This window comes from Triplophysa rosa, linkage group LG1 (genome assembly GCF_024868665.1).
Source record: "Triplophysa rosa linkage group LG1, Trosa_1v2, whole genome shotgun sequence".
Taxonomy (NCBI): domain Eukaryota; kingdom Metazoa; phylum Chordata; class Actinopteri; order Cypriniformes; family Nemacheilidae; genus Triplophysa; species Triplophysa rosa.
The window spans coordinates 13475082-13500795 of record NC_079890.1 but is presented as its reverse complement, the minus strand read 5'-3'; the positions used below and the strand labels follow the sequence as shown (position 1 = coordinate 13500795).

Below are 25714 nucleotides of genomic sequence, written 5' to 3'. Positions count from 1 at the left end.
GAGAGTATTGAATAACTAAACACATGCATCTGGTGCACTTTAAGTGTCTCGGTGACCAGACACACACAAACGCACGCACATCGACATGTACGCACTCTCATTACACATAATTTCAAAGGCAACATGGAACATTATTTCCTCAGTCGCATACACTCCTATTAACACGCACACAAACACCTCAGACACGTACGCACGGTAACACAGATGGAAACATGGCTTTCGCTGCGTCCTAGGGCTCCACTTTAATAGCTCTGTCAGACAAAGAGAGGAGACATGTGGCAGTGCTATGAAAAGCACTATTCAGGGCCGGTTAGGCTGCCCCACAGCCAGGCCAACTCAGCTTAAGTGAGTCTGAAGGCTTCGGCTCACAATACACTGCAAATCTTTACAGCATGCCCGCTCTCATTTATCCCGCGTGCCGCCTCGCAGTAGACGCATGGGCTGGCAGCACACCCTCCCCCCTTAAATCATGCCTCCTGTTTCTTTTCCTGTCATTTTTCTGCCCATCCCTCTTTTTCTCTCTGAGAATTACCACTATCTATTAATGCGTTCTTCTTTCTTATTTCTAAAGTAAACAAAGCCAACACAGAATTAGTCAGGTTGTTTTTTTTCTTCTCTAATCCGAGTACAACATTATATACTTTCCAACAGTCTTATTCTGACTTGTGTTCCAGGAGTGCTTGGTATCTCACACAACTTTTAAGTAACCACACGCACATTCCTTGGTGCGGCAATGGCATGTACTTAAACATAACACCACCAGCCACTCCAGCTAGCCACCAAACACGTGCCACTATGGCATTCACCCCAACCGCTAAGACTCAAAAAACCTCATGCCAGTTCTTGCCATTCCTGTTACTACTGTTTTACCTTCCTTGTCATGGCTGAAAAAAGTTGGAACGAAGGGATCAAAACTTTCCTCCTGGATGAGAGAGAAGTATGGGGGTGGACTGAGCATGTAAAAAATAGTGCCAGTGAGGATATCTTCTCCCTCAAACACAGTGTTTTTTGATGGGAATATCTCCCTTTATTCCATCTGTCAAACACACACACATGCGCGCACACACACAAGCACACATTTTATTGCTGTCTTTAAAGAAGAATGCGAGATAATGGTGTAGTTAGATAGTTTCCGTTTGTTACATATTAGGCTCCTGAAGTGAGCACTGTTCCAAATTTTCAACTTTGGCACGAAATGTATTCAATGACGACATCAAAACTGTTAAACTCAAGTTCAAAACCTACCACAATACAAATAAATAAGACAGAAATTTCTAAAATTTTTACAGTAATACCTGATTGAAATATATTATAAAAATCAAATACTATCAAAGGAGTTAGATGTAACTCAACATTCACGCAAGTCTTTTAATTCATTACCATCTACAGCAGGGGTTCCCAAACTTTTCAGCCCGCGACCCCCAAAATAACACTGCCAGGGAATCGAGACCCCCACTATCCTCAGAAGTGGGTAAAGTATACAAACATTGCACACATCTGTGCACATGTACTTATTAGGTCTATCCAAACAAGCACACAATGACAACACAAAAGAACACAGTCGAACATAATATGACTTTATAGTTATTTACTCATTATTTTACTTGTTGTTAAACATTAAACATGAACTATTAATACAGATGGTCAAACTGATTCGAGTGCTGATGGATGTCCTCTTTCCGTACCTGAGGACAATGGCCTTTCTGACCAGTGTTGGGTGTAACTAGTTACTAAGTAATTAGTTACTGTAATTCAATTACGTTTCCCTTGAAAAAGTAAAGTAAGGGATTACTCTTAATTTTTCTGTAATTTAATTAGTTACTTCTGATGCAATTAAACTAAATACTTTGTGTAATATGTGTGTGTGCAGAAGAGGAATTAACATAAAAATTCAAAGTCTAACCTTAAAATCCGTGCTTTAATGTATAATTCTCACATTTGTAATTAATAATAATACTTTATGTAGTTTTATATTATTTATTTGAATGAATTAAAAGAGCCGTTTCATGTCTATCCTTGAATCACTTAACTCATCAAGGTTGATGTAGGATATAGAAAGTAATTAGTAATAAGTAATTAAATACTTTTTGAAGAGAGTAACTTGTACAGTAATCTAATTACATTATCGAATGTGTAATTAGTAACTAGTAATTAATTACTTTTTCAGAGTAACTTACCCAACACTGTTTCTGACTGCAGCGCTTCTCCGCCCTCTTCCGCTGGCCTCCATGTGTTGTCTTTGGTTGATATTAACCAACGTTTCATTTCGACAAATAAAAATATCCTAAACTTAAAGCCTGAAAAATAATCTGCGTGCACAAATGAATGTTTAACGTGGTGCTGTATGACTTGCTGCACCTAAACTAATGCTGTTGCTAATGTGACGTAATCACCTCAGGGGTCATGATCGAGGGGGAGGAAATTCCAAAGGCTGATGGCTTTTTATTTGCATGGTTTTATTTTAACTTAACTAATATTTTTATTTTTGTTACACTTATTGATTAAATGGGCTATTCCTATAAATAAATAAAAAAGATTTCTGGAAATCATCTTGCGACCCCATTCTCGTGGCCTTGCAACCCCCCAGGGGGTCCCGACCCCTACTTTGGGAACCCCTGATCTTTACAAAAGTTGAAAGCGTAGGAATAATTTTGTAAAAATTTTGTAATGTAAACATGAACTAACATATACTGCCGTGAATTATAAACAATAGAGAGTGTCATTGCTGCTTTGTAAAGAAATTTTACAAAAGAAAACACTGCATAATGCTACTTGTTGTTAGTGTTTTTAGGTCTGTGTTTTATTTTACATTTTATGCATTTGCAAGACGCTTTTATCCAAAGCAACTTACATTGCATTATACTATTTGTTTCTAAGTATGTTTATCAGTAACAAAGTGTGTTTGTAGGGTGAAAACTTGAATAAAATAATTTAAATGTTTTGGTAGTTTTAGTGCATTTTGAATAGGGCTGCACGATTTTTTTTAATGTGTAGCTTGTCCGCACTGCTCTGGGATCAGTAGGAAATGCTGCTCGATCTAAAAGCAGTGCGAGTTTGAGTCGCTTATAATGTGCATTTGAAAAAGCAACACCCATCAAACATGAACATTATAAATATACTTTATTATCATAAAAATACCTGATGAGGCTTAAGTAACAGTGATAAAAAGATGTCCATAGGCATTTCCTAGATTCTAGACTGCGTTATGGTCTTCTTCTGCAGTGAGTATTTGGAGTTTCCGCACGAGAGCGCCCTCTGGCTTTCGGATGCAGCAGCATTTTCCCGTACTTCACTCAAAAGCTGTGCATAAATCACATGATATTTATTGTCGGTTTATCGTGACAGCCCTAATTTTGAATGTGAAATTAAAGGTCCAGTCAGTGAAATCTAGCGGCAAGGTTGCGAATTGCAACCAACTGCTCACTCCACCCCCCCCTTCGAAACATTACGACGGCTGACAGAACATGGCGAATTACATGCAAGGGGGCCCGCGGTGTATGTAGATAGAAATAGCTCATTCTAAGGTAATGAAAACATAACGCTTTATTGTGTAAGCTCTTTATACACCTCTGAAGACATAGTTATGCATATTATATTGCATTTCTGTCAATAGATCATCCCAAAAATTACACACCGGACCTTTAACTGCTGTGCCAAGTTGAAAGTTGTGAATGAATGAAAATGACCTACTGAGAAATATGTAAAAACTGTAATATGTAGGTTTTTGCTTTTCTGTGTGTGTGCTGTGAGCATATCATGTAATTCTGTAATAAAATAAATTGTGATTGGGTTGAAAGGCAGTGGCACCATATTTGTATTGTGTAGGTACTTCCGAATCAGTCACTTTTGAGCTTCCATGACTGTTAGGATGCTGTTACAATGAGAGCAGTATGTGTTGAGACAGCTAACAAAGTTCTGGAACAGTTATAATGCGAACTGAAATGGCAGTTAGGCAGGACACTGGCTCAAATCAGCATACAGTAATCAGACATCATACTGCTCTTTTTTTTTCGTGTCATGAGGCAGTGTCACTCGCAGAGGGTGTTGTCCCGCACTATAACAACACTCTTTTGTCTTTTGGTTGGATGAGAATGTGGTGTTGGCCGATGTGGGAATTGCCTGATTTGTGGCACCTTTGAAAAATTCTCTCTCTTTCCACATGGAATGAGCGAACGCTGGCCAGACTTATCAGTGGAGATTAGCACATTAAATTGTAGAAGAACATCAATGTACCAGGAAAGTGCCAAAAACTAATTTAAAGCCGTCATTGTGATTTCAGTTGATATGCTTACAATTACCAGCTTTACAGCGGTGGAATGATTTATCAGTCACTTATGGAAAAGCTGATTAAGTTATGGAAAGCCGGGTCTGTGGATGGTGTCACTGTTGCTCATGCATGCGTTTATTTCATACATTTTGACACTTGAGGGTATATTTGACTCTTTCTTTCTTTACTTTTTAATCTAACCTTGTCTTATTGTTTGTGTTCAATTTGTTGGACATGCTTAGATGGCACGGTGGGTAAGTTGAGTCTTCTTACTGCTTTCAGACTAGATGTTCTTGTTTATGAAATGAACGTGCTTTGACTAATTTCATTAGGTCAGTTAAACTGGAGCTGATGTTCAGGGATGTGAAGGATCTTACTGTACTATTGTACAGAGCTTCTTGATACATATTTCAAATGTTTTTTTTCTCATTTTCTTTCTTCCTTTCTGGTTTTCTTCCTCTCTCTCTCTCTACAGCAGGATGAATTTATGGACTGGTGGAGCAAGTTTTATGCCTCCACAGGTGAGAGGAACAAATGTGGAAGTTACCTGGAGAAAGGATTCGATACACTGCAGGTAAGGAAACATCACTGCTGTACACAGACAGAGTGCAGAAATGCTTTAGGATTATTGCAATGCATTGTTGTATTTCATTAACAGTGACATTTAAAAAACATCTCAAGCTATGTTAAATCTATACATGAGTGTTTAATGAATAATTTACCAAAAAATGAAAATTCTTCATCATTTACTTGCTTTTGACTACTTGGATTGAGTCAGTGAGCTGAACACAATAAATGGCTCAGTTCATTTAATGAACAAATGATTCAGATCAATTTTTGAACTGGATCAATTTGTGTATTCATTGAAGATTTGACATAATGCGGACATTATGCTTTGCTCAGATGTGACAACCCTGCTGAAAAATCAACAATAGAAAGCCTATAGAAACTATTACAGAAATTCTAACGGTTTCCATTATGAACCATTAGCTTTTTCCATTAAAACCATTACAAAATTATTTTTGTAGTATGTTTTGGGCATTTTTCCAATAGGATTTAACATCTCACCAATATATCACACACCAGTAGAACCATTAGAGTTTCCTTTAAAACCAATACAAATCCCTTTAAAACCATTAAAACTTCTTTAATGGTTTCTATTGTTTTTTTTCAACAAGGTTGTTTTTTTCATCAAGGAAAGCTTAAAAAAACAATAGAAACCATCACAGAAATTTGAATGGATTCTATTAAAATACCATTGTAAACCATGTTGTAGTGTGTATTGTTGGGCATACTAGGATATGTTCTAATGATGTTTTATTGGTTCCCATTTGCCAGATAATATCCTACCAATTGAATCCATCACTTACCAGTTGACACCCATTAAAATATTTTTAATTTTGGTTCTATGGTTCTATTGTTTTTTTCTATCTCTAAAGCTGTTTTATCGTATGAACAAGAGTGTCTAGGTTATTCTAAATGATGACACAGTTTTCATGTTTACGTCAACTGTTCTTCACCAACAAAACATCATTGTAACTATAGCGACATTATCAGTGCCCAAGCAAAAGCAAACATGGGAATGCCAGAATCAGAGGTCACTGAAACATAGGCTCCACACCAGAACTTCAAAGCTCTGCGGTCTCCTTCGGGAGAGCGCATGCCTACTTTCAAATGTTCACTTACCCCTACTCCAGTCCACTCCAGCCCACTTCCCACAAGCGTATCCATTTATAATGGAGCCCATGGCTGCCAGATTCCCAACTTTTCCGATGAATTCATGTCGGGGTTGCCACAGGGGGATAACCAAGTGCAGACGAGGGCTCTGTTACTGACGTCATTACCCGTTCCCCCCACCTCCCTATCATCTCCATCCATCTCTGCCTGGTTTGTCAGTGATCTCCACTGTCACCACGTCCCCCCCCCTTTCTTTGCCTTAGCCGCTCTTTCCAACCTTTCCAATCCTAATGTTTCTGTTAGTCATCTGGCAAGGGCTTGTGTCTCAGGACTACCTGCACGGCTGGGCTTGATAGTTGGCTGTCACCGTGTGAGCGCGTCACACGTGCCAAGAGCGGTGACAGGCAGACACGCTTTTCCTCAAACTGCTGAGATCGGCTGTTATTTTGGGCTAATGGTGCCTGAGGGACAGATTGAGAGAGTGAAAGAGCACGAGATACAGATGTGTGCAGTGTCACACGTTCGGGGTAGCAAGGACCAGGCCTCGCAGCGCCGAGTGAGTCATCAAGAGAAAGAGAACCAGAGGAGGATTCCTTCATATGGTTGTCACCAGAGTGTCTCCCAGGTGGCCATTTTGGACGGCTTTTAGATAGAGAATTGTGTGCCGCTTTTTATGCTGACGGCACTGCATATTTTCCCCGTTTTTATACAATTTATTGTTTTTAAACGTTCTTGTAATAAGGAATTTCTAGATCCTTTTACATTAATGGTGCATTTGAGGTTGTTTGACTTGCAACTGAAATGTTAAACCTACAATTAAAGATTCCAGAGTCCACAATTCTGCTTTGGCACATGAAACAATAGATGTCTTGTACATAGTGTTTGTCCTTTTAGCCCCAGAGCTGATCGGAGATTTTCAAAAAAGAACCCAATCTGAATTCAAATCATACATTGCAACATGTATGCATTTGCAGACACACTCACACCCCATCCTTTCTTCCTCAGGTGTATGACACGGAGCTGGAAAAGGTTGAAGGATTTGAGAAGCTGGCTGATTTCTGTCAAACCTTCAAACTTTACCGTGGAAGAACCCAGAACGAGAGCGAAGATCCGTCCATTGTTGGAGAGTTCAAGGTAGGGTCACTCGCAACCTCTCAGAAAGTCCGGCTGGGAGCAGCAGGATCAGTTCAAGTAATATCAAATGTGCTCTTGGTTTCCAGGAAGAGAAACGTTCAGACAGTGCCAGATGAAGCGAGAGATGTGTGTCAATGCTAATTAGCTAATGCCGTGGTCGGATATATAAGTCGGTTGAATTCTGTTTTTAAATTCTCTTTAAACTGAACACATTCTTGACCCTTGTTCAGTCTGTACTTTGTCAAGTTTGTAGTTTAACAGTTCTCTAATTTAGATGCTTTGCAACACAGAGCAAGTCTCATGCAATCCTGCATGTGGACTGTCTTGAACTCAAATAGCGAGAACGTTTTGTTTGTGTCCTTGACTTTACACTCTTTCAAAAGATTGTTCAGTGGTTCTGTGATGTACTGTAGGTTACTGTATGTTTTATCAAGGAACTTTTTATTATTTGTTAGTTGGTTGTGAAATGCAGTATTATTTGTTACATTCTACAGTACAAAACAAACTATTCTCTGAACTTCCTTGAAACTAGAGACGCACTGATATATCAGACAATAATCGGAATCAGTTGATAAAAGCAATTTTTCACACTGTCGGCCATCGGCCCATAGTTTAAAACCAGACAATTATAAGTGCCGATATATCCTGTTAATCAAAAGAGGGCAGAATATGCATACATTTGTTCTCTGTATGTAGAAGATGTTAAGAAACATCATTAAGGGGCGGTTTCCTGGACAGGGATTATTTTAAACCAGGACTAGGCCTTAGTTTAATTAGCAAATTTAAGTAGTTTTAGCAAAAATTACTTCCTAAAATATTACTTGTGTGCTTTTTGAGACAACGCAAAGGCACTGGTGTATTTTAAGATATGTCAGTGCAAGTTGTTTTCAGTTTGGACAGCTAGTCTAATCCCTGACTGCGTAACCACCCCTATATGAATAAATAACATTCAGAAGTTAAAGGTCTCCTCAGACGAGCACTTTCAACAAGTTGGTATGATTTATTAGGGTCTTCATGAAATGTCTGGAACATATTTTGCTTAAAAACACTCAATGGCTGTTTAAACAAAACCCTTCTTGCCTCGTCAAAAACAGCTATGCTCACAGCAACCCATTTTGGTGCATGTCTCTTTAACTGATAATGAGTTACTGCCATGGCAATGGTTTAGCTAAATGATATTTCCTGAATTCCTCTGCGGTTAGTTTCGTCTTAAACGTCTCAAATCATTCGTCCGGAGACAAAAAAATCAGTCACAGCAAACAGCACAACCTAATGCGCTAATGTTGTGCGTGTATGTTTACCTAAAATCCACGGAATACACTGCAGATCTCAGCGGAATTACATGGATATTAGCGCTTGTCATTGACAAATTATAACGTTACACACACAACATGAGAGCTAGTTTGCTGTGACAGATTTTTCAGCCTAAGCACGAATGATTTGAGAAGTTTAAAACGAAACTAACCCCAGTGTTCGCCCCTGTTCATTAGCAAAACGAACAGCTTGCCGCAGCTGAACATATTAACGCACATAATGTATTACCATTCATACAGCTAAACTCCAAGTGTCCATCTGCACTTACAGTATATACAGTAAATTTAACACTGGCTTTGAATGTTCTATTTAGCCCGTGACTGACTTAGCTCCCTTCGCTATCATATGCTAATGTTATCCTCCTATATATACAGTACATATACGTCAATTCAGACTGTTGATAAATATTACTAACATCGGCAGTTTTGTCTCGTTCAGTCGGTCTCGACCCCTCTTGAGGAACAACTTTGAAGCTAATCCTGCTTGTACTGTCCCAGGTTGAAAAAGCACTCAGGTTTGAAGTGATTCGCACAAACAAGCAGGTTTTTACTTATGGTATCTAAGGGATTTCCACTAAAATATAAAATAAAATAAATCCACTCCTGTCTCTTCCTAGGTTTGGACTCTGTGCAGCGACTACATTGCATGTTGTCCACGAACTTTAACCATGGAGTCACGTACACCGCTGTAGCTTGTGAAAACAACAATGGCGGAGCGCGGTGGGTGGAACTGTGTAGATTAAGGCGTGGTAACATTATAATAAAATCCGCTTTAGACGTCACAATCGGAACGAAATCTGAACGGCATGATTTCTCACATGCTTGCAGGGAAAGGCAAACCAAAACAAACTTACTGGGTTCTTATTTTTCACGTTTTCTGGGTTGCTAGATGCACCGGGGACCCGATTATAGCACTTAAACACAGAAAAAGTGGGATGTCTCCTTTAAGAAATATTCATTTAATCTTCGGAATTGGTATCGGCAGAAATCACTATCGTTGCATCTCTACTTGAAACATTTATTAATGATAATATGATTTTTTTTAAATAGTTTTTTTTACAACTGTGTTGTTCCAGTACACACTTGTTGGACAGAATCCTTTAGCTCCAGTGTTCTATACAACAGTTTTATACACTATTTTTTTTTACCAATTTCAGCTGCCTCATATTTTTAAGATAATTAAAATTAGCTTCATGAGTCAACTGAACTTAAATTATATTGAACTGACTTAAAAAAAAAATGTTGCATTTTGTATAAGTTCATTTTGTAAGTTAAGCAAAATAGAACTAGACATTTAAAACTTAAGTTTTTAAGTAGATTTTTTTACAGTATGGACAAGCGCAACTCAAGTAGGCCATGTGACTTCTGTTTCTTCTGTTCTACCAAATACTCTGAATCCATCTATTTCTGTGAAAAACAGAAAAAAAATCAAAAATTTTAATATGGGTTTGGAATAGTAAATGATTTTTCATTTTGTAGTGCATGGCATAAAGCTTAAAACCCTCTTTTGATTTCAGTGGAAACCTTTAATTTTAGTAGCATGGCTCTTTTTGGTTTATTTGGATTACATGTGGTTCTAGTATGTTTTTTTAGGAAGCTAAATTTTGGGGATTATAAAGAAATTTGGGGTTTGCCTGCGAGCCCGAGACAGGTCACCAGAAAAAGGAAAATCAGATTGTGTCATGAGTTACTTACTTTGAACTACCGACTCCTCACCTTTCTTTTGTTAGGGCTTGTTTAAAATCTATCCACTGCCTGACGATCCCTCGATGCCCACGGTCCCGCGCCAGTTCCGCAAACTCCCACCAAACAGCACAGAGGAGTGTCTGGTACGCGTGTACATAATCCAGGCCTATGGCCTACAGCCCAAAGATGCCAATGGCAAGGTAAGTACAACATGACCAAAATACTGTATATCATCATATTCAAAAAGTAAACAAAAATGCTCACCAGACTTTTGCTTTCCAGTGCTTTTAATGATACACAGTCGAGTTGAAATGGCATTATCTAGAACTAAATGCCATATCATGTTGATTGACAGAATTTACACATGGCATTGGAGTAAGAGAGGTTATTACAACGGCCTTTCAATATTTTCAATATTTGTTTTATTTAAGTTTTTCATCAGTCAGAGTTAGAGCCTCGACTGCCAGACGAGTGTTAGCTGTTCGCGAAGTGCCAGAGTCATAAGAGAGCTGAGAAATTGCTTTAGAAAAACATTTAGCCACCCTTTTACCCATAACCATAAACTCTCAGTCGCAGCCTTATACCCGGCCAACACGCCACCACTCCTGGCCCTGCGTCAGATGGGCTTTCCCTCCATTAGTTGCAAATATGCTAAGATGACGTCCTTTCATCACCTACTCAGGCCAGAAGTTATGATATGGAACATTTCACACATATACTCACTGCCTATGAGACACGCTCTGATCACAGCGAGTGTGATGCTTTTTCCACCGCAACAGAGAAGAGGGGTCATTTAAAATAAAAAAAGAGGGTGTGCGGTTTGGATATTGTTGCTTTTGTATGTCCGTGTGAGTGTGTGTCTGTTAACACATTCATAACTAACACGTCTCGTTCTTTCAAAGTGTGACCCCTATGTTAAGATCACGCTTGGAAAGAAATCAATCGATGACCACGACAATTACATACCCTGTACTCTGGACCCTGTCTTTGGAAAGTGAGTAGTTCTCTCTTTTTTCTCCGGTTTTGTATTTTTGTGCAGACGTACATACTAGAAAAAGCTATTTACTATGATTGTGTATCATTTTTACAAATTAGGACTTTCAAAATAGGACAGAAATGTTTGTACATCGCTGTTAGTATTTAAGACTTAAAAACTCTTTAAAGCTCGATTTGCCTGACTTACGAGCCCTTCAAAGAGAACCTGAAATGTTCACCATTACTATATCCATAAGGACAGTTTATTTGACATACAGCAACACATCATTTACAGACCTGTTTGACATTGAAACCAGCAGGGGTCGCCACACTCATAATAATTATCACACTTTAGTTGTTGTATCGAATTAATGGAAGGGAGAACTTTAAATAATGACTGCATACTAAGCTAATACCGAGTATATAAATGCCTCCAAAAATGGTTAAATGTAAAGGAGTGAGTAATTCTCACCAAAGGAAAGAGGTTGAAGTTTAGTTCTGTTGCTTGTCATTCAGAATGTTTGAGTTGACCTGCTCTCTGCCTCTGGAGAAGGACCTGAAGATCACACTCTATGATTATGACATGATATCAAAAGATGAGAAAATAGGAGAAACCGTCATCGATCTGGAGAATCGCTTTTTGTCCCGTCATGGTGCTCGCTGCGGCCTGCCACAGTCCTACTGTCTGTAAGAATCTTACTCGCTCACCCTTTCTCTGTCTCCCTGATCTTGCTTTTATATTAATGTATTTTATATAACATGCCATTTTTTTCAGCGTTAACATCGTTTTAACAATTTCCTATTAAAGTGGAACACCACCAAAAAACTAAAATTCTGTGCTTTGAAAGTGAGTAGCGTTGCTGTCAATGGGCAGGAGTCATACGGCTCCGAACCTCATCAAAACTATCTTAATTTGCATTGGGAAGATGAATGGATGTCATAGGGTTGTAGAATGACACCAATGATGTGAGGATTTGTTAGCTCAACCAATAGCGGACACACAGTACATACGCCTTCAGATGTTTCGTTTTCACCTGTTTGTCTGTGCTGGCTCTAGGTCTGGGGTTAACCAGTGGCGAGATCAGCTGAAACCTACCCAGTTACTTCATCGTCTGTGCGAGAGACGAAACTACAAGCTTCCGGTCTATAAGCAAGATAGAGTCTACTTCAGAGGACAGGAATACACCGTTGCTGATCTTGGTCAGTGTCCTAAACATGCGCTCTCACTTGATCACTTGAATGAATGACTTTCCAACCAATAATTCTGTGAACGTCATTACCAAAGAGGACACAAGAAAGCATGTGAGCGTGCACGCACGCGAATGAACGCAGGCGATGTGACCTATCAAACTGCTGGACGGCGAAAAGAGAGAGTGAAAGTCTTCTCGTTGGAGCTGCTGAAAGCATTAGTCGCGAGTAAGAGCTAATCAAAGCAGCGCTGCGACTCCGTCACATCTTCCGTCATAAAAAAAACGAAATCAACTGCGGTTCTGTGAAAACACTGACAGAACAAGAATAACGATAGAGGTCTCGACTTGTGCCGTACATCATATCTGTGTGTGTGGGATCGCAGAGCTGTTGGGGAGGCCGGTTGGCTGGTCTTGCTTGGCCGCGACGAGAGGAAAGAATGAGTTGTTTCTCTGCCTCAAAAGAAAACAAGTGCGATATTGTAAAGATGAAGGGCTCGTGTAAACGTACAGCACCTCTGACATCGTCATTCATTTTGCAGCAAATATTTCATGTCTTGCCACAGCAAACCTGACACACCCTCCTTTCTCAAGTGTGCCCTCGGGAAGCTAACGCTAGCTAATGCTAGTTTACCATTTGATATTTATGATGTTGATTTTACTGGTGTGTAACCTCCATCAAACCCTCCCTCCACCTCTGGGTTGACCTCTAGCTCTTACATGCTTCTAAATGTCCCATTGGCTGCCTTTCTACCAGTGAGGTGCCACTTAGGGCCCGAGCCAGGCGCTACAGCCATTTTCCCTTCCATGATGCTCTGGGACGTGGTCGGCTTCAGATTTATGGTAACTAGCATGCAGGCGTGTTCAGCCAAGGTCAACACTGTGGCGAGCTCGTCAGCCTCCTGCTCCCGCGTCTCGCCGCCGCAGAATACCACGTCTCTTTGTTTGCCGCACGTAACCGCGGCAACCCGCGCGTCAAAGCAATTATCAGGTGGCCATTTTGGGCATCCAGCTTCATGGCAGAAATCGTCATCCTCCAATTCGCTCTTTTTCCTCTTTTCTCCACACTCTGACAATGTTTCCCTCAGGGACGTGACACGGGGTTACAAACCATAAACTTAACTGTAGGCATTTATTTTTTTCTTCTCTCTTTCTTTTTGCGCTTCGAAAGGGGAAAATCTCTTCTTAGATCAACAGCAATGAAATCAACGCATCATCTACGGAACTGGGAAAGATAAACATTTCAGACTGTATAAGTGAAATGCTTTATGAATCTTGCGCTCGTGTTGGCTTTATTCTCGACTCGGTTATGACTTCATAAAGTCGATGGCCAAGTGTTCTCCATATCAAATTAAAGGTTACGTAGTTGTGGTTTTACAGAAAATAACATTACGTTGAAATTTACAATGAAACATTACGATAAATCTTCCAAATTTCATTTTAGCTCATTTAAAAAGGTAAAATCTTGAACTCTAAATGAATTTGGACTGCCTTGACGTGTTTGTTGCTTGCACTAGAACAACTGAGAACAATGCATGGTTGTCTTTGGTACACAGTGCATCAAGATCAAATCAATGTTTTTAAAAAAATATAATATGAGCTACAAAGTCCTTAATAATTGATAACATTTGCTTCTTAGATGATGGAAAAGCTCCTGACCCTCACCTGGGACTGGTTCAGGAGCGTCTCGCTCTTTTGGTGCTGAGGAGGCAGGGGCTGGTGCCTGAACACGTCGAGACAAGACCCCTCTACAGCCCCCTGCAGCCTGACATAGAGCAGGTAACACAGTCTGAACTTCATTCCTAAAAAGCTCAAAATTGGCCAAAGTGGAGTTTTTTTATAGTGTGTCATGAATCACTCATTCCATTTTGCCTTGCAAATTCTGAGAAACATTCACTCATATCTCTTCGCTTAGTCATGTCTTTCATGCAATGCCACGTCTGTCTGTTATTTTCCAATTCCCAGGGACGGTTACAAATGTGGGTGGACTTGTTCCCTAAATCTTTAGTCCCACCAGGGCCTCCGTTCAATATTACACCACGTAAAGCCAAAAAGTAAGAACATCGTCTTTCAATTCAATCCTTTGTTCACTTTAATTGATTTGCCCCAGATTATTCTGTATGTTGAATCTGATTGTTCTGTGTTTCCCGCTCCCATAGGTTCTTCCTGCGCTGTATTATATGGAACACAAGAGATGTTATCCTGGATGATGTCAGTGTTACCGGGGAGAAGATGAGTGACATTTATGTGAAAGGGTACATCTGGGTGTCATAAATGGGTTCTTGGGTTTATGTGTATGAACCGCACTTAGATGAAGTTGTTTTTGTTTCCCGTATCGTGGGTCTGTTGTTTGTCTGTTGCCCCTGCGACCAATAGTAACAGTGCAGTGTGAAAATTATCGATAGGTAGCAACAAATACAGTTGCGGGGCAACTGGGGACCCAAGCCATAGGTCAATAAGTAACATTATCTTCTAAATGTGTTGGAAATGATGTGTCGGGTAACTGTGAATGTTGTTTTCTCAATGGTAGCTGGATGCACGGGCATGAAGAGAACAAGCCGAAGACAGACGTCCACTATCGATCTCTGGGTGGTGAAGGCAACTTTAATTGGAGGTTCCTCTTCCCCTTCCATTATTTACCTGCTGAACAGCTTTGCACGTTTGATAAGAAGGTGAGACATTTGGAGCTTAACCTCTGAACAGCATTTCATTAATTTCTGTGCTGCATGTGCAATATACAGTAAACATGGCAAGTTGAGAAAGATCAAACCAAAAGTGAAATTAAATTAAAGATTAAGCTTTGGTGTGATTTGAGGTTTAGACAGGTTTTAGCCCTGTAACTGAAAGAAAAAGTGAAGGGCCTGGATTGAGTCGCAATAGGTAATCCACAGGTCATGATTTGGATGCATTGTCTATGTATCCGCCGCATTTTAAAGGATATCACTGCAGCTGGCGGGCATATCAAACCCAGATATGTTGCAGTCTGCAGCTGGCAAACATCCACGTCCCGAACAAGCAACGCAGTCCAGACTTCAGCCAAGCCAGCTCAGGGAAAACAGTTGTGATGGACAAGGCACTTAAAGTGAGGTTTTGGCAGGCAGGAGATCAGTTATGGTAAGATTGAAGATAGCGGTTCCACCCATTAAATTTAGAGCGGCCCATTACAACAGCTGTCAGAAGACAGATCCACATTGGCTGGGGCTCGTTGGACGTGACACACAATAGAACCGATACATAACGAACCGATTCTCTTGCATGAAATAAGTCCCTCAGACAAACAGTGATGGATTGAAAGTGACCCCTTTTTGCATTGTTTGTTTTGATGGGGCTCTGTGTGGTTGTCAGGCAGAACGAGTACACCGACACGGGCTGTTTACCGGCGATGAGCAGCAGTGCAGCTCTGTGAAGCACTAGTTCATTATCCAGACTCTGTTTGTTCGCACATCCATCAACGGTACAGTACAGAACGGTGGGAATGTTGTCATGAAGATGGAATCCCGTCTGGCGGCAGGGCGCAGTTTCGGGGCGGTAGTGGAAGTCGCTCACGCTTCGGTCGTTCTCTCCGTGGCTCTCGCTTTATGTCTCTCACCCGCTTTCTAATTCTACTTTGCACGTTGATGCTATAATTTTCACACTTTGTCTTGAGCTGTCAGTTTATTTCTGCCTCTCCGTATTTAATAGGAGTGGAGCCCATTTTTATAGGGATAGTCACTCAAAAATGAAAAATCTAAATGATTTTTGGGTAAACTATCCCTTTAAGGTAGTAACTAGTAGGTTGTGGGATGACAAATGAGCATGACCACATTGTAATTACACAATAGATGGGATGTGGTTACATGTGTTTTTGACTACTGTACCAATAAATGCAATTGTAGTGATTATATCAAAAACATTTTGGGTCCTATTTATTTATTTATGGTATTTCACATGAGCAATTTTTTTATTTTCAACCTCTTTATACTCTCAACACTTATCACTCTCCTGTTTCTCCGCAGGAGCATTTCTGGAGTTTGGATAAAGTTGAAACCAAACTGCCTCCTAAACTCACTATCCAGGTCTGGGACAACGACAAGTTCTCCTTTGATGATTTCCTCGGTAAGAAATCCTGTATAAGACTACTGTTTAAACCCAGCGTTTGTCCCCTGTGCCACATGACTCTCAGCTCTGCCTTCCTCAGCAGATTCAGTCGCGTTAACCTCGCGCAACACAGCAAAGCTGTTTTTCAAGTATATTTTTCAGCCTTGACATGACAGAGGAAAAACGTTCTGCTGGACGGGACCACACTGATAGGGCCGTGCGTGTGTTTTTTTGTCATTAACCTTCAGTGCATGCACGTCTATAAGTTTATGTGTGCGTAGGGAGATGGTTTCCAAAATCTTTAACCTGTAGCCTTCACGTTGTGAGGTCACCCCACACGCCGTTGCGTAGCGTGACCGTCGGCGCAAATACATCATTCAAACCACACGAGTCCACTACAACATCTTTAGTACTCATTTTATTATTATACATCCAAATCTAATTTCCAACATGTCAGCACAGCTGAAAGAAAAATAAGTTATGACCTTCTGATCCGGACGGCTTAAAGGCATCTATAAACTACACTGATCTATGTACATTTGTGAAATAATTAGCATCCGGCCACAATGTTGAAACCCCACAGAAAAAGACCCGCTGCCAGCAGGAAGCCTGAAGGTCGGACACTTTCTGACTGTAATTAAATGATAGGAAAAATAAATTGTGGGAGCTTAATTAATTTCTTTTACTGTGTCCTTGGCCTCTCTCTCTTTATTTTAAGGCTGTTTGGAGATGGATCTCAACCACATGCTGAGTCCAGCAAAATCTCCAGAGAAATGTGGTCTGGAGATGCTTTCTCAGCCTCAAGACAGGCTGGTTTCTCTGTTTGAGCAGAAGACGGTTAAGGGCTGGTGGCCATGCCTGAGCGACAGTAAAGGCGAGAAGATACTTGCTGTAAGTAGACTCAAAAATGATTTGACAATGGTAAGGATGAAAAGGAATGTTACACGTATCCACTGTTTGGCTGAAATTGTACCATTCCTCAATTTTGGGTCTAACACACTTATCGCTTAGTGATTTCTCACTGATCCTTGTCACACGTTCACACAGTTTGCTTGCTTGCAATTTGGGAGCAAATCAGTTAGATTGCCAAAACATGAACAGGAGCACCACAAAAAAAAATCACTATTGACAACAGACAGTGTTTGAGTGATGTCTTTACAATACAGTACTTGCCTTTTTTAGCTGGAAAAATAATGAAGAAAAAGTGCAGAAAACATTCGCATAGTGTTCAGGCTCTTCTGTACTTATCTGTATTCAAACAATGGATTTAAATACTGTCACAGTGTAAGATTGTAAGCTTGAGTTATTCCACTCACTGTTTTGGTGTCTCTCTCTTTTTCCTTCAGGGAAAGGTGGAAATGACTCTGGAAATCGTCTCGGAGCAGGAGCAGGAAGAGAGACCAGCAGGACATGGCAGAGATGAGCCGAACATGAATCCTCATCTTGAGGAGCCGCAGTAAGTCAAGCACATCTAATCACAGGCATTCCTCTTCACCAAATCACACAAAGCACACCAGGGGCCGGTTGCATAAACTGCTTAGACTAGTCTAAGAAGTTAGTCACCTATTTATTTTTCTTCAAGACTGGTCATAACTTATTTAAATCAGTTAGATTGGGCTCATTGAAATATGAAAAGTAAGACTGATTAGCCCTAACTAATTGCTAGTCAGTGAGACTAGTTGTTAAGACGCAGTCTTAAAGGGGTCATATGGCGGAAGTACGTGTTTTTCTGTGTTTTTGGTGTGTTATAAATTGCAAATGCATGTATTAGACACGTAAAATTGCACAAATGAAAGTGTGGGAACAAAGGATGCATTCTATCTAAAAGCGAATGCTCAACCAGACTTGCCTGAAATGCCTCGTGTAACCACACCCCCACAAATCTACGTCAGTTCGTAACATGATTTGACTAAGACCGCCCAAATCTACACGTAGTTAAGGTGGGCGTAATTGTAAATCTCATTGTATCGCCTGTCAGTACAATTGCTTTGGAACCTGATGTTCCGAATATGGTAAGAGGCGTTACATTTCCGTGAAATTCTTGCAGTATTTGACCAATCACTAAGCACTGGTGAACTGGCCAATCATAGCACACCTCGCTTTTCAGAGCGATGAGCTTTGTAAAAAATCAGCGCGTTTCAGAGAGGCGGGGCAAAGGAGAGATACAAACATGCACGGTATGTGGAAAATACAGCGTTTTTTAAACTTTAAATGGTGTATACACATTGCGTTACATCTAAAACAAACAATAATATTCGTTTTAGCCCTGTCATATGACCCCTTTAACTTAGCGGCTAAGTTTATGCAACTGGGCCCAGATGTCAGCATTAGACCCTCCAGTGGTTCAAAGTGGTATTTATATAATTTATTTAATAGGTAAGATTGCCAGTTGGATGTTAATCAATAGTTTCTCTGTCTCTCTCTCTCTCTAGGCGTCCTGAGACCTCATTCCTCTGGTTCTCATCCCCATATAAGACATTTAGGTTCATTGTATGGAGGAGATTTAGGTGGCTTATTCTGGGCCTCTTTGTGCTCTTCTTCGTTGTTCTCTTCCTGGGAGTCTTTCTCTACGCCTTCCCTGTAAGTCTCTGAGTGTGTGTGCTGTGTGGTAGTAATTAAAAAGAAGAGGATTCAAGTGTAAATGGGTGTTTCTGTGATTGTGATGGGTTTGATCAGATGTGTTTCTCCGAGTGTAGTTCAGGGATGTGACATGAAGAATTTAGCATGACAGCTGGGTTAAATACTGTACTCACATCCTCTACAAAAGTGGTTGTCAACTGGTTTGGCCATGGGACCCACATTTTCCCACGGTCATCAAGCCGCGACCCACTTTTTAGGATATATGAAGTCATTTTAACGTAGTTTAACAAATATGTGTGACTAATATGACTACTGATGAATGAACAGCCTATATGTTTAGATTAAGGCTAAATAGTACTTCCGAACTAGTTTTTTTTTTATTGTTGGTTTGAGCCACGACCATAAAAAACACAAAAGCAAAAATAACATGGCATTTTGGTTACCATGATGAATACACAATAGTAACATGAACTGTTAATGAAAGATGATTATGAATATCATACCTTAATGTAAATCCTTCCCAGCTACACGAAGTACCAGTTATGTGTTTTTTAGGTACTTCACTTTTCGTATTTCATACGTTGCATGCCAAGCTCGTAGTTTCTTTTGCGCTTCAGTGAAGACAGCGAGCGCCGCCGCATTTGCGTGAGTATAGCACTGTATAACGTCTGACAGGACAGGATATTTGTTTTTCTGAGGTGAAAAATTCTCGTAACTTCTTAAGAAAAAAAAACAGAATATTGACACTGACATTCAGCCTGACAACATCTCACCTAAACGCAGATATTGAATTGGGACAGCGAGCAGTATCTGCCAACAGCTTTAACGCACGTCTTTCAAAATAAAAGTCTTGCATCAGAAAACATATCGAATTACGTTTTATTGTTGTTAAGGTTGTTACTTAGACACTGCACTCTACATGTCGACTAGACTGAACTGGAGTGGAATGGAATGGAATGGAATAGACCTGTTTTAGTGATAATTTTTGTAGGTTCTGTGCAGCTATGCAAAATAGGGTTGGGCATTCTGAAGATTTTGTATCATTGTTGATCTTTGAAAACATTCATAATATACTGTACTTTCAAGCGAAACACAGAGATTGTGTTATAGAATAAAAGCATCATGGAAAGCAAAAGTAAATTCCACTAATTCCGCAACTCTCTACTGGCCGGACTTCCAACCAATGCAGTCAAGCCCTTGCAAATGATACAGAATGCAGCTGCACGTCTAGTTTTCAGTCAGCCTAAAAGAGACCATGTAACACCCCTCCTGATTTCACTTCACTGGCTGCCAGTTGCCGCCCGCATCAAGTTTAAAACGCCGAAACTGGCCTTCAGAACGATAACGGCAAATTCGCCCCTTTACCTCAACTCACTGCTCCAGGTCTGCATCCCCTCCCGTCATCTTCAGACTGAAAATGAGCGACGCCTGGTTGTTCCATCACAGCGAGGCACCAAATCGCTAGCAAAAACCTTTACTCATTAGGTTCCCCTGTGGTGGAATGAACTGCCAGCCTCCACCCGAATTGCAGCATCCTTCACAACTTAAAAAAACTGCTCAAAACATACCAGTTCCGCATTTATTTGACTAACCAATAACGGTCTAGCTTTAATTTTCAAATTTACTGTTTTACAAGAAAGGCAGGGAAAATAGTAAAGCACTTTATTATTTTTTTATTTAGATATCCAATTAAAGTTATTTACTGACTTCTGAGAGAAGTTGAATGTGTCGTTAATAAAAACTATTTACTTGTTTCATTTTCAGTTTGACCATGATAAATTTGTAGAACTGTAAATTGTAAAAAAGTTTTTTATTTGTGTTTTCTCTTTATTATGACAGCTAGTCTAATACATTTTAAACCACTGTATATACGTCAACATGCCAACAGACCATATACAGTTTATAAGTCAACTGCATAAATCATCACCTTGGAATTATAAGGTTCCATTCAAAGTTTTTGCATTCCATAAACAGTAGCAGAAACTGATATTGGGAGCAAGTCTTTTTAAGGCTTAATATTTAAAAGACATTTTAAGAACTTCATTTTAAAAAGAAAAAAAAAACAGGGATCATAGAAAGCTGTACCTGACTTTTATCTATTTTTTGTTTTCTAAAAAAGTCCCAAAATGTACACAACTTAAAAACTATAACATAATGTAGCCTAAATAAGAATATGTGAATAACTAAATTTTTATAAAAATGTCAGAATTAAGAATTTATTAATTAAAAAAAATATATTTCGTGTTTCCAAACTGTCTTTCTGTTGTTTTTACAGAACTATGCTGCTATGAAGATGGTCGGACCCTTCAGTGGATTGGGAAAGGGAACGCAGTAAGAAAGTGATGGTGATTTGGAAACACAGCCCTCCCTTTTCCCACCATACCGAAACTCCATCCACACATCTTTATCAGTCCTGCTGGAGAAACATCAAGTTCTTCCTTGTGCATACAGTGCGTACTTGTGACTTTCGACCCAAGAGGAAGCCGAAGACAGACACAGAAGATGTGAATCATTGCGTGTGTGCCTTCATGTATGAATTAGCCTGTTATCATTTCAAATGCATGAATGCAAAACGTATGCGTGTGCTAGTACATGTATCACAGACTAAGTTCTTTGCCCCGCATCTGACCCAGGCCTGAACTTTCTCAGTATTCTCTTTGACACTCACTTACACTTTCATCTCTGCCTGTTTAATCCTTTTTCATGTCTCATGTAAAACTCTGCGCTTTTGCTCACAGCCAGATGCGTCTTTCTTCTTCCTTCACGCAGAGAGGGATCGAGAGAACCGCCTCGTACCATTCGTTCCTCCTTTCAACAGTGCCGGCTCTTTGGGTTAAACCCTGATTTGTACTGTTGGCCTATGAGGTCCGAGACAGGCTGGTTATTAGCTGAGCCCCCGCTGTCAGTAAGCCCCCACCTCTGATTATTATCACACTGTTATTTTGCTTTAGCGAAATCCTCACTAAATGGATTTGGGGTCAACTGCGGGTTGGCACTGCATGTGTGTATGTATGTGTGCACTGCTGGATGTGGAAGAGAGCGCGAGATAAAAGAGTTGTTTACTTGTGTAAATGTTGCGCTCACGCACATGTGCCTTTTCGCATTTGATTGTGGAAGTATGAAAATGAACAGACACATCTGGAAAAAGGTGCAAGGGTGCTAAATATTGCAAGGTAAAATACACATATTGCTTGTTTTTTTTCCTGTGTGCTCTGCTCTTATATAGTTCAGTGAATATATACCAACAATTATTAACCTAATGCATTATCGAAGAGATCTTGCTACAAATAATCTTTATCCATCACTCACACTTACTGATAAATGTCTATCATGGACTGGTATATTTCTTTTATTTTCTGGATAATTATATGAATTCATGTATATACAGAATATAGAAAATCCTAGTAGGTAGAGTGGGGCTAAAAATCTAAAAAGAGTAAACAGCCAACAAAGTTCATGTAAATGCAAACCAAGCTTTCTCGCTGTACTTTATGTGGAATTCTGTTGTCTGTGCAAATGTAATGATAGCTGAATGCCTCAAAGGGGTATATGCACACAGGGTGATGATGTACTTATGCTAAAATCTCAACCAGCTAAGTCACTTCCGTTCTCATAGCACTAAGGTCATTTTTCACAAAGCGATATCTATGTAGTTAGAAAACGTTAAAATTTTTGCAAACAATATGATTTGTCATATTTATGAATATAGCTTGACAGATAGCTTGAAGAGCTTCTCCTTTTTGGTTGTCGATGATTCAGGGTTTGCATAATTTGACTCATGTCATTGATCATAATCCTACAGTATGTGCATCTTGAAGCGGCCAAGTGAAAAACACCACGTGCGCCGGATGTAACAGAGCTGGCTGAGAATTTTGCCGAAATACGCCATCGATCCGTGTGCATATACCCCATTACCTCATTGGAACCATGCTGTCTTCACGCTGAACAGGAAATTTTATAACATCTCAGTTAATCCGTAAATCTGCAGGATCTCCATAAATGTTTACATATATGTTAAACAAATGAAGGTTAAAGCGAAACGTTTTGATCTGTACACATAGTGAATAGATGCATTCCTACACTATTTTACTGAGTGACAGAAAGAAAATAAGGACTTACATTTTATTTAGTTCATGCTTCATTTGTTCAGTGTTCATTTTCTGAATATCTGTGCATGTATCTGCAATATCACTGAAATGTATTTCATTTATCAGGGAAAAATGGCAATATTTGATCTTTAATAACAAAAAACATACTGTAAACACTTGCAAGATTCATAAATGACAGTAAAAGATTTCCTCTCAAATTGAAAATGCGTGTTCAGTAGCTGCCTTTTTTTTTACAAAATAAAATTGGTGCCAAAGTTACAGTCTACACTGTAAAAAAACAACTATATGATTTTTTTGGTGTAAATTTGCGCACGTTTTTTAAAGTACAAAGTTTTTCCAAGTACTTTAAAAAACTGTGTGCAAATTTTGCGCAAATTTACACCAAAAAATTAAGTAAATCTTACTAGTTGTTTTTTACAGTATACAGTGATGAGTCAATTGCACTTTTCAACCACTTTTTCAATTTATTGTCATTGAAGACTGATGGGTTGAAGTTAACTAGATGGGAATAAAGATGTTACTACATATTGATTCTTTTTTGTATGTAAAGATGAATGCTGAGTGTCTTTCTGTTTTTAGCAAGTTACAGTTCCCTTATTATGACAATCAAAATGATTTTTTGTATAATGAAACAAACTGAGTTATGATTTTATTATTTGATTTGATTTATTATTTTGCACTCTACTGTTATGCTGCATTGTTGGATCTACTGTAATTGCATAATACCGTAGCTTCTGCTATCATCAGGAAATTAACTGTGCCAAATCTATATGTGTATCTTCCTATGAGCACTGTTTAATGTTTGATGGTCAAATATACTGTATACAGTTCAAAGCATATCCATTTTTTACAATTTCTTTCATATTTCTTTTTGAGCTATATGGAAATTATTAATTGATTGAAGCCTAATCTAAGTATTCCCTTATTTGAACTGCTTAGCCAGCTCAAGCAAATTCTACAACACATGAGAAAACTATACTGTATAATAAACGGCGAAATCTGGATTATTAAACAGTACAGATAGCACAGGTACATCTGTAAGATGTCTGCTAAAGATCTGGAGATCTGGAATACATCTGCTGTGTAAAGACATCAGCTAAACATCTTAGAAAGAGCTGTTGTACATCCATTCTAAATCATAAACATCTTATAGACATCTTCTAGAGGTCTATATGACATCTGACAGCAGATGTCTCAGAGATTTAGAGCAGATGAGCAAACAGCATCTGCCAGATGTCTTGCAGATGAAAATGCAGACATCAAATAGATGTCTGCCAGATGTACGTGTGCGATCAGGGTAGTACCTCATAGGACATGGACCACCTTGCAGTATGTGCATTTTATCCTTGTATTGCCAAGCCACAGTTTAGTACACACTGGTCAGGGTATTTGACATTTTGGTTATGTGTAGGGTAGGCTCTTACAAGGGTCTTGTTAACTCTCTCTTAACAGTGTAGGGAGGAAATGTTCAATGTTATAACGTTGTAAATCTGGTGATTATGACAGTTTTTCGGGCACTGTATTGTAATGTAATGTAGCAAAATGTCATGGAACCTCATAGTACCCATTACAAGAGAGTGATATAACTGACAGCCAGTGAAACCACATCATTACAGTATACTCTGCTGTTTGGTTACGCCCCAGTCTGAATGAGACCAGGGACTGAACAATCACACACAATCTAATTTGATGTGTGTGCTTTATTAATAAAGGCTGAGTACTGCCTGATCTAAAGGTCTAAAGGATCTTTTCCGGTTGTACACCCAATAGCATGCATTCTGGATTTCTCCCTAAACAAGCTAACTTGATTCAACACATCAGTTTGACGCTTACTGTATATGTCTGCAGGGACAGAACTGCCTCATTGGCGTGTCAGATTTTTTGTATGAAGTTCTGTTGACAAGTTTTGTTTCGGCTAGGAGAAATAAAAAAGACATCAAAAGGCTCAGTACCTTCCCACAATGTAATAAGTTAGCTCTTGTGCAAGTATTGTCCCACAGTTGTCCATAAAGGAAGTGACATCATAGTTATATCCACCTACAACAAGAAGTCTGTATTTTATAATAAATAAGCGTAAAAAATATTCTCTCTTTGCTGACCTGTGGACGAACTTGTGAAATCTGCAAAACATCGACTGTACCTTTGTTTCAACGATCTTCAGGTTTTACTTAATTGCTACCTTCTCTGTACGTCTCTCTCGCTTTGTTTTTACACTTTGGCCTGAGTAGATAACAGGCGTATGAATGTCAGGCTTGGTTTGGGTGTGTTATTTCAGCCTTGCTGAACTTCCTGTGCTCTCTGACCACCGTCCATATTCTGTATGGGTGGGAGGCGGGAGCCAGACCCTTGTCACTACCTTCCATTTTGAGGAAATATCAGATATCAACAGCTGAGAAGTTCTTATAAATGACTGTAGCCCCTGCTGCTGCATGATAATATGGTAACGTTGTAATGATTTCTAGACTAATGCTAATATTTATAATAACTTGATATCAGGCGTTTTACAATAGTTTTTGAATAAGAATCTAGTAATTTTTTTCCCGATTTATGACGTGCAACCAAAGAAGTGAGTCTTGTTCTCCTCGTGGAAAAAAAAGATCTTTGGGGTCAACAGTGTGAACTTATTTTTTATGTTTCTCGAATGAGAACATGGAAAAATCCAGACAGTCAACATCAAAAAGATTTTCCTATAAAACCACATCTGCATTG

General features: G+C 39.4%; 1 protein-coding gene across 9 annotated transcripts in view; it reads left to right on the top strand.

Annotated features, from left to right (window-relative positions):
* Positions 1–25093, top strand: part of dysf (dysferlin, limb girdle muscular dystrophy 2B (autosomal recessive)) — a 98739-nt gene extending 73646 nt beyond the window's left edge. For 8 of the 9 annotated variants that reach the window (XM_057349980.1, XM_057349835.1, XM_057349450.1 and 5 more), the window contains 15 exons: positions 4743–4841; positions 6950–7078; positions 10122–10277; positions 10980–11071; positions 11569–11739; positions 12110–12252; positions 13879–14018; positions 14205–14293; positions 14399–14494; positions 14770–14911; positions 16235–16334; positions 17035–17207; positions 17663–17772; positions 18749–18896; positions 21172–25093. In XM_057349980.1, the coding sequence (XP_057205963.1) occupies positions 4743–4841; positions 6950–7078; positions 10122–10277; positions 10980–11071; positions 11569–11739; positions 12110–12252; positions 13879–14018; positions 14205–14293; positions 14399–14494; positions 14770–14911; positions 16235–16334; positions 17035–17207; positions 17663–17772; positions 18749–18896; positions 21172–21231 (1848 nt within the window). In that variant the 3' untranslated portion in view covers positions 21232–25093. The remainder of the gene's footprint in view (positions 1–4742; positions 4842–6949; positions 7079–10121; positions 10278–10979; positions 11072–11568; positions 11740–12109; positions 12253–13878; positions 14019–14204; positions 14294–14398; positions 14495–14769; positions 14912–16234; positions 16335–17034; positions 17208–17662; positions 17773–18748; positions 18897–21171) is intronic. The other variant, XM_057349750.1, reaches the window with a different exon arrangement.
* The last annotated feature ends 621 nt before the right edge of the window (positions 25094–25714 follow it).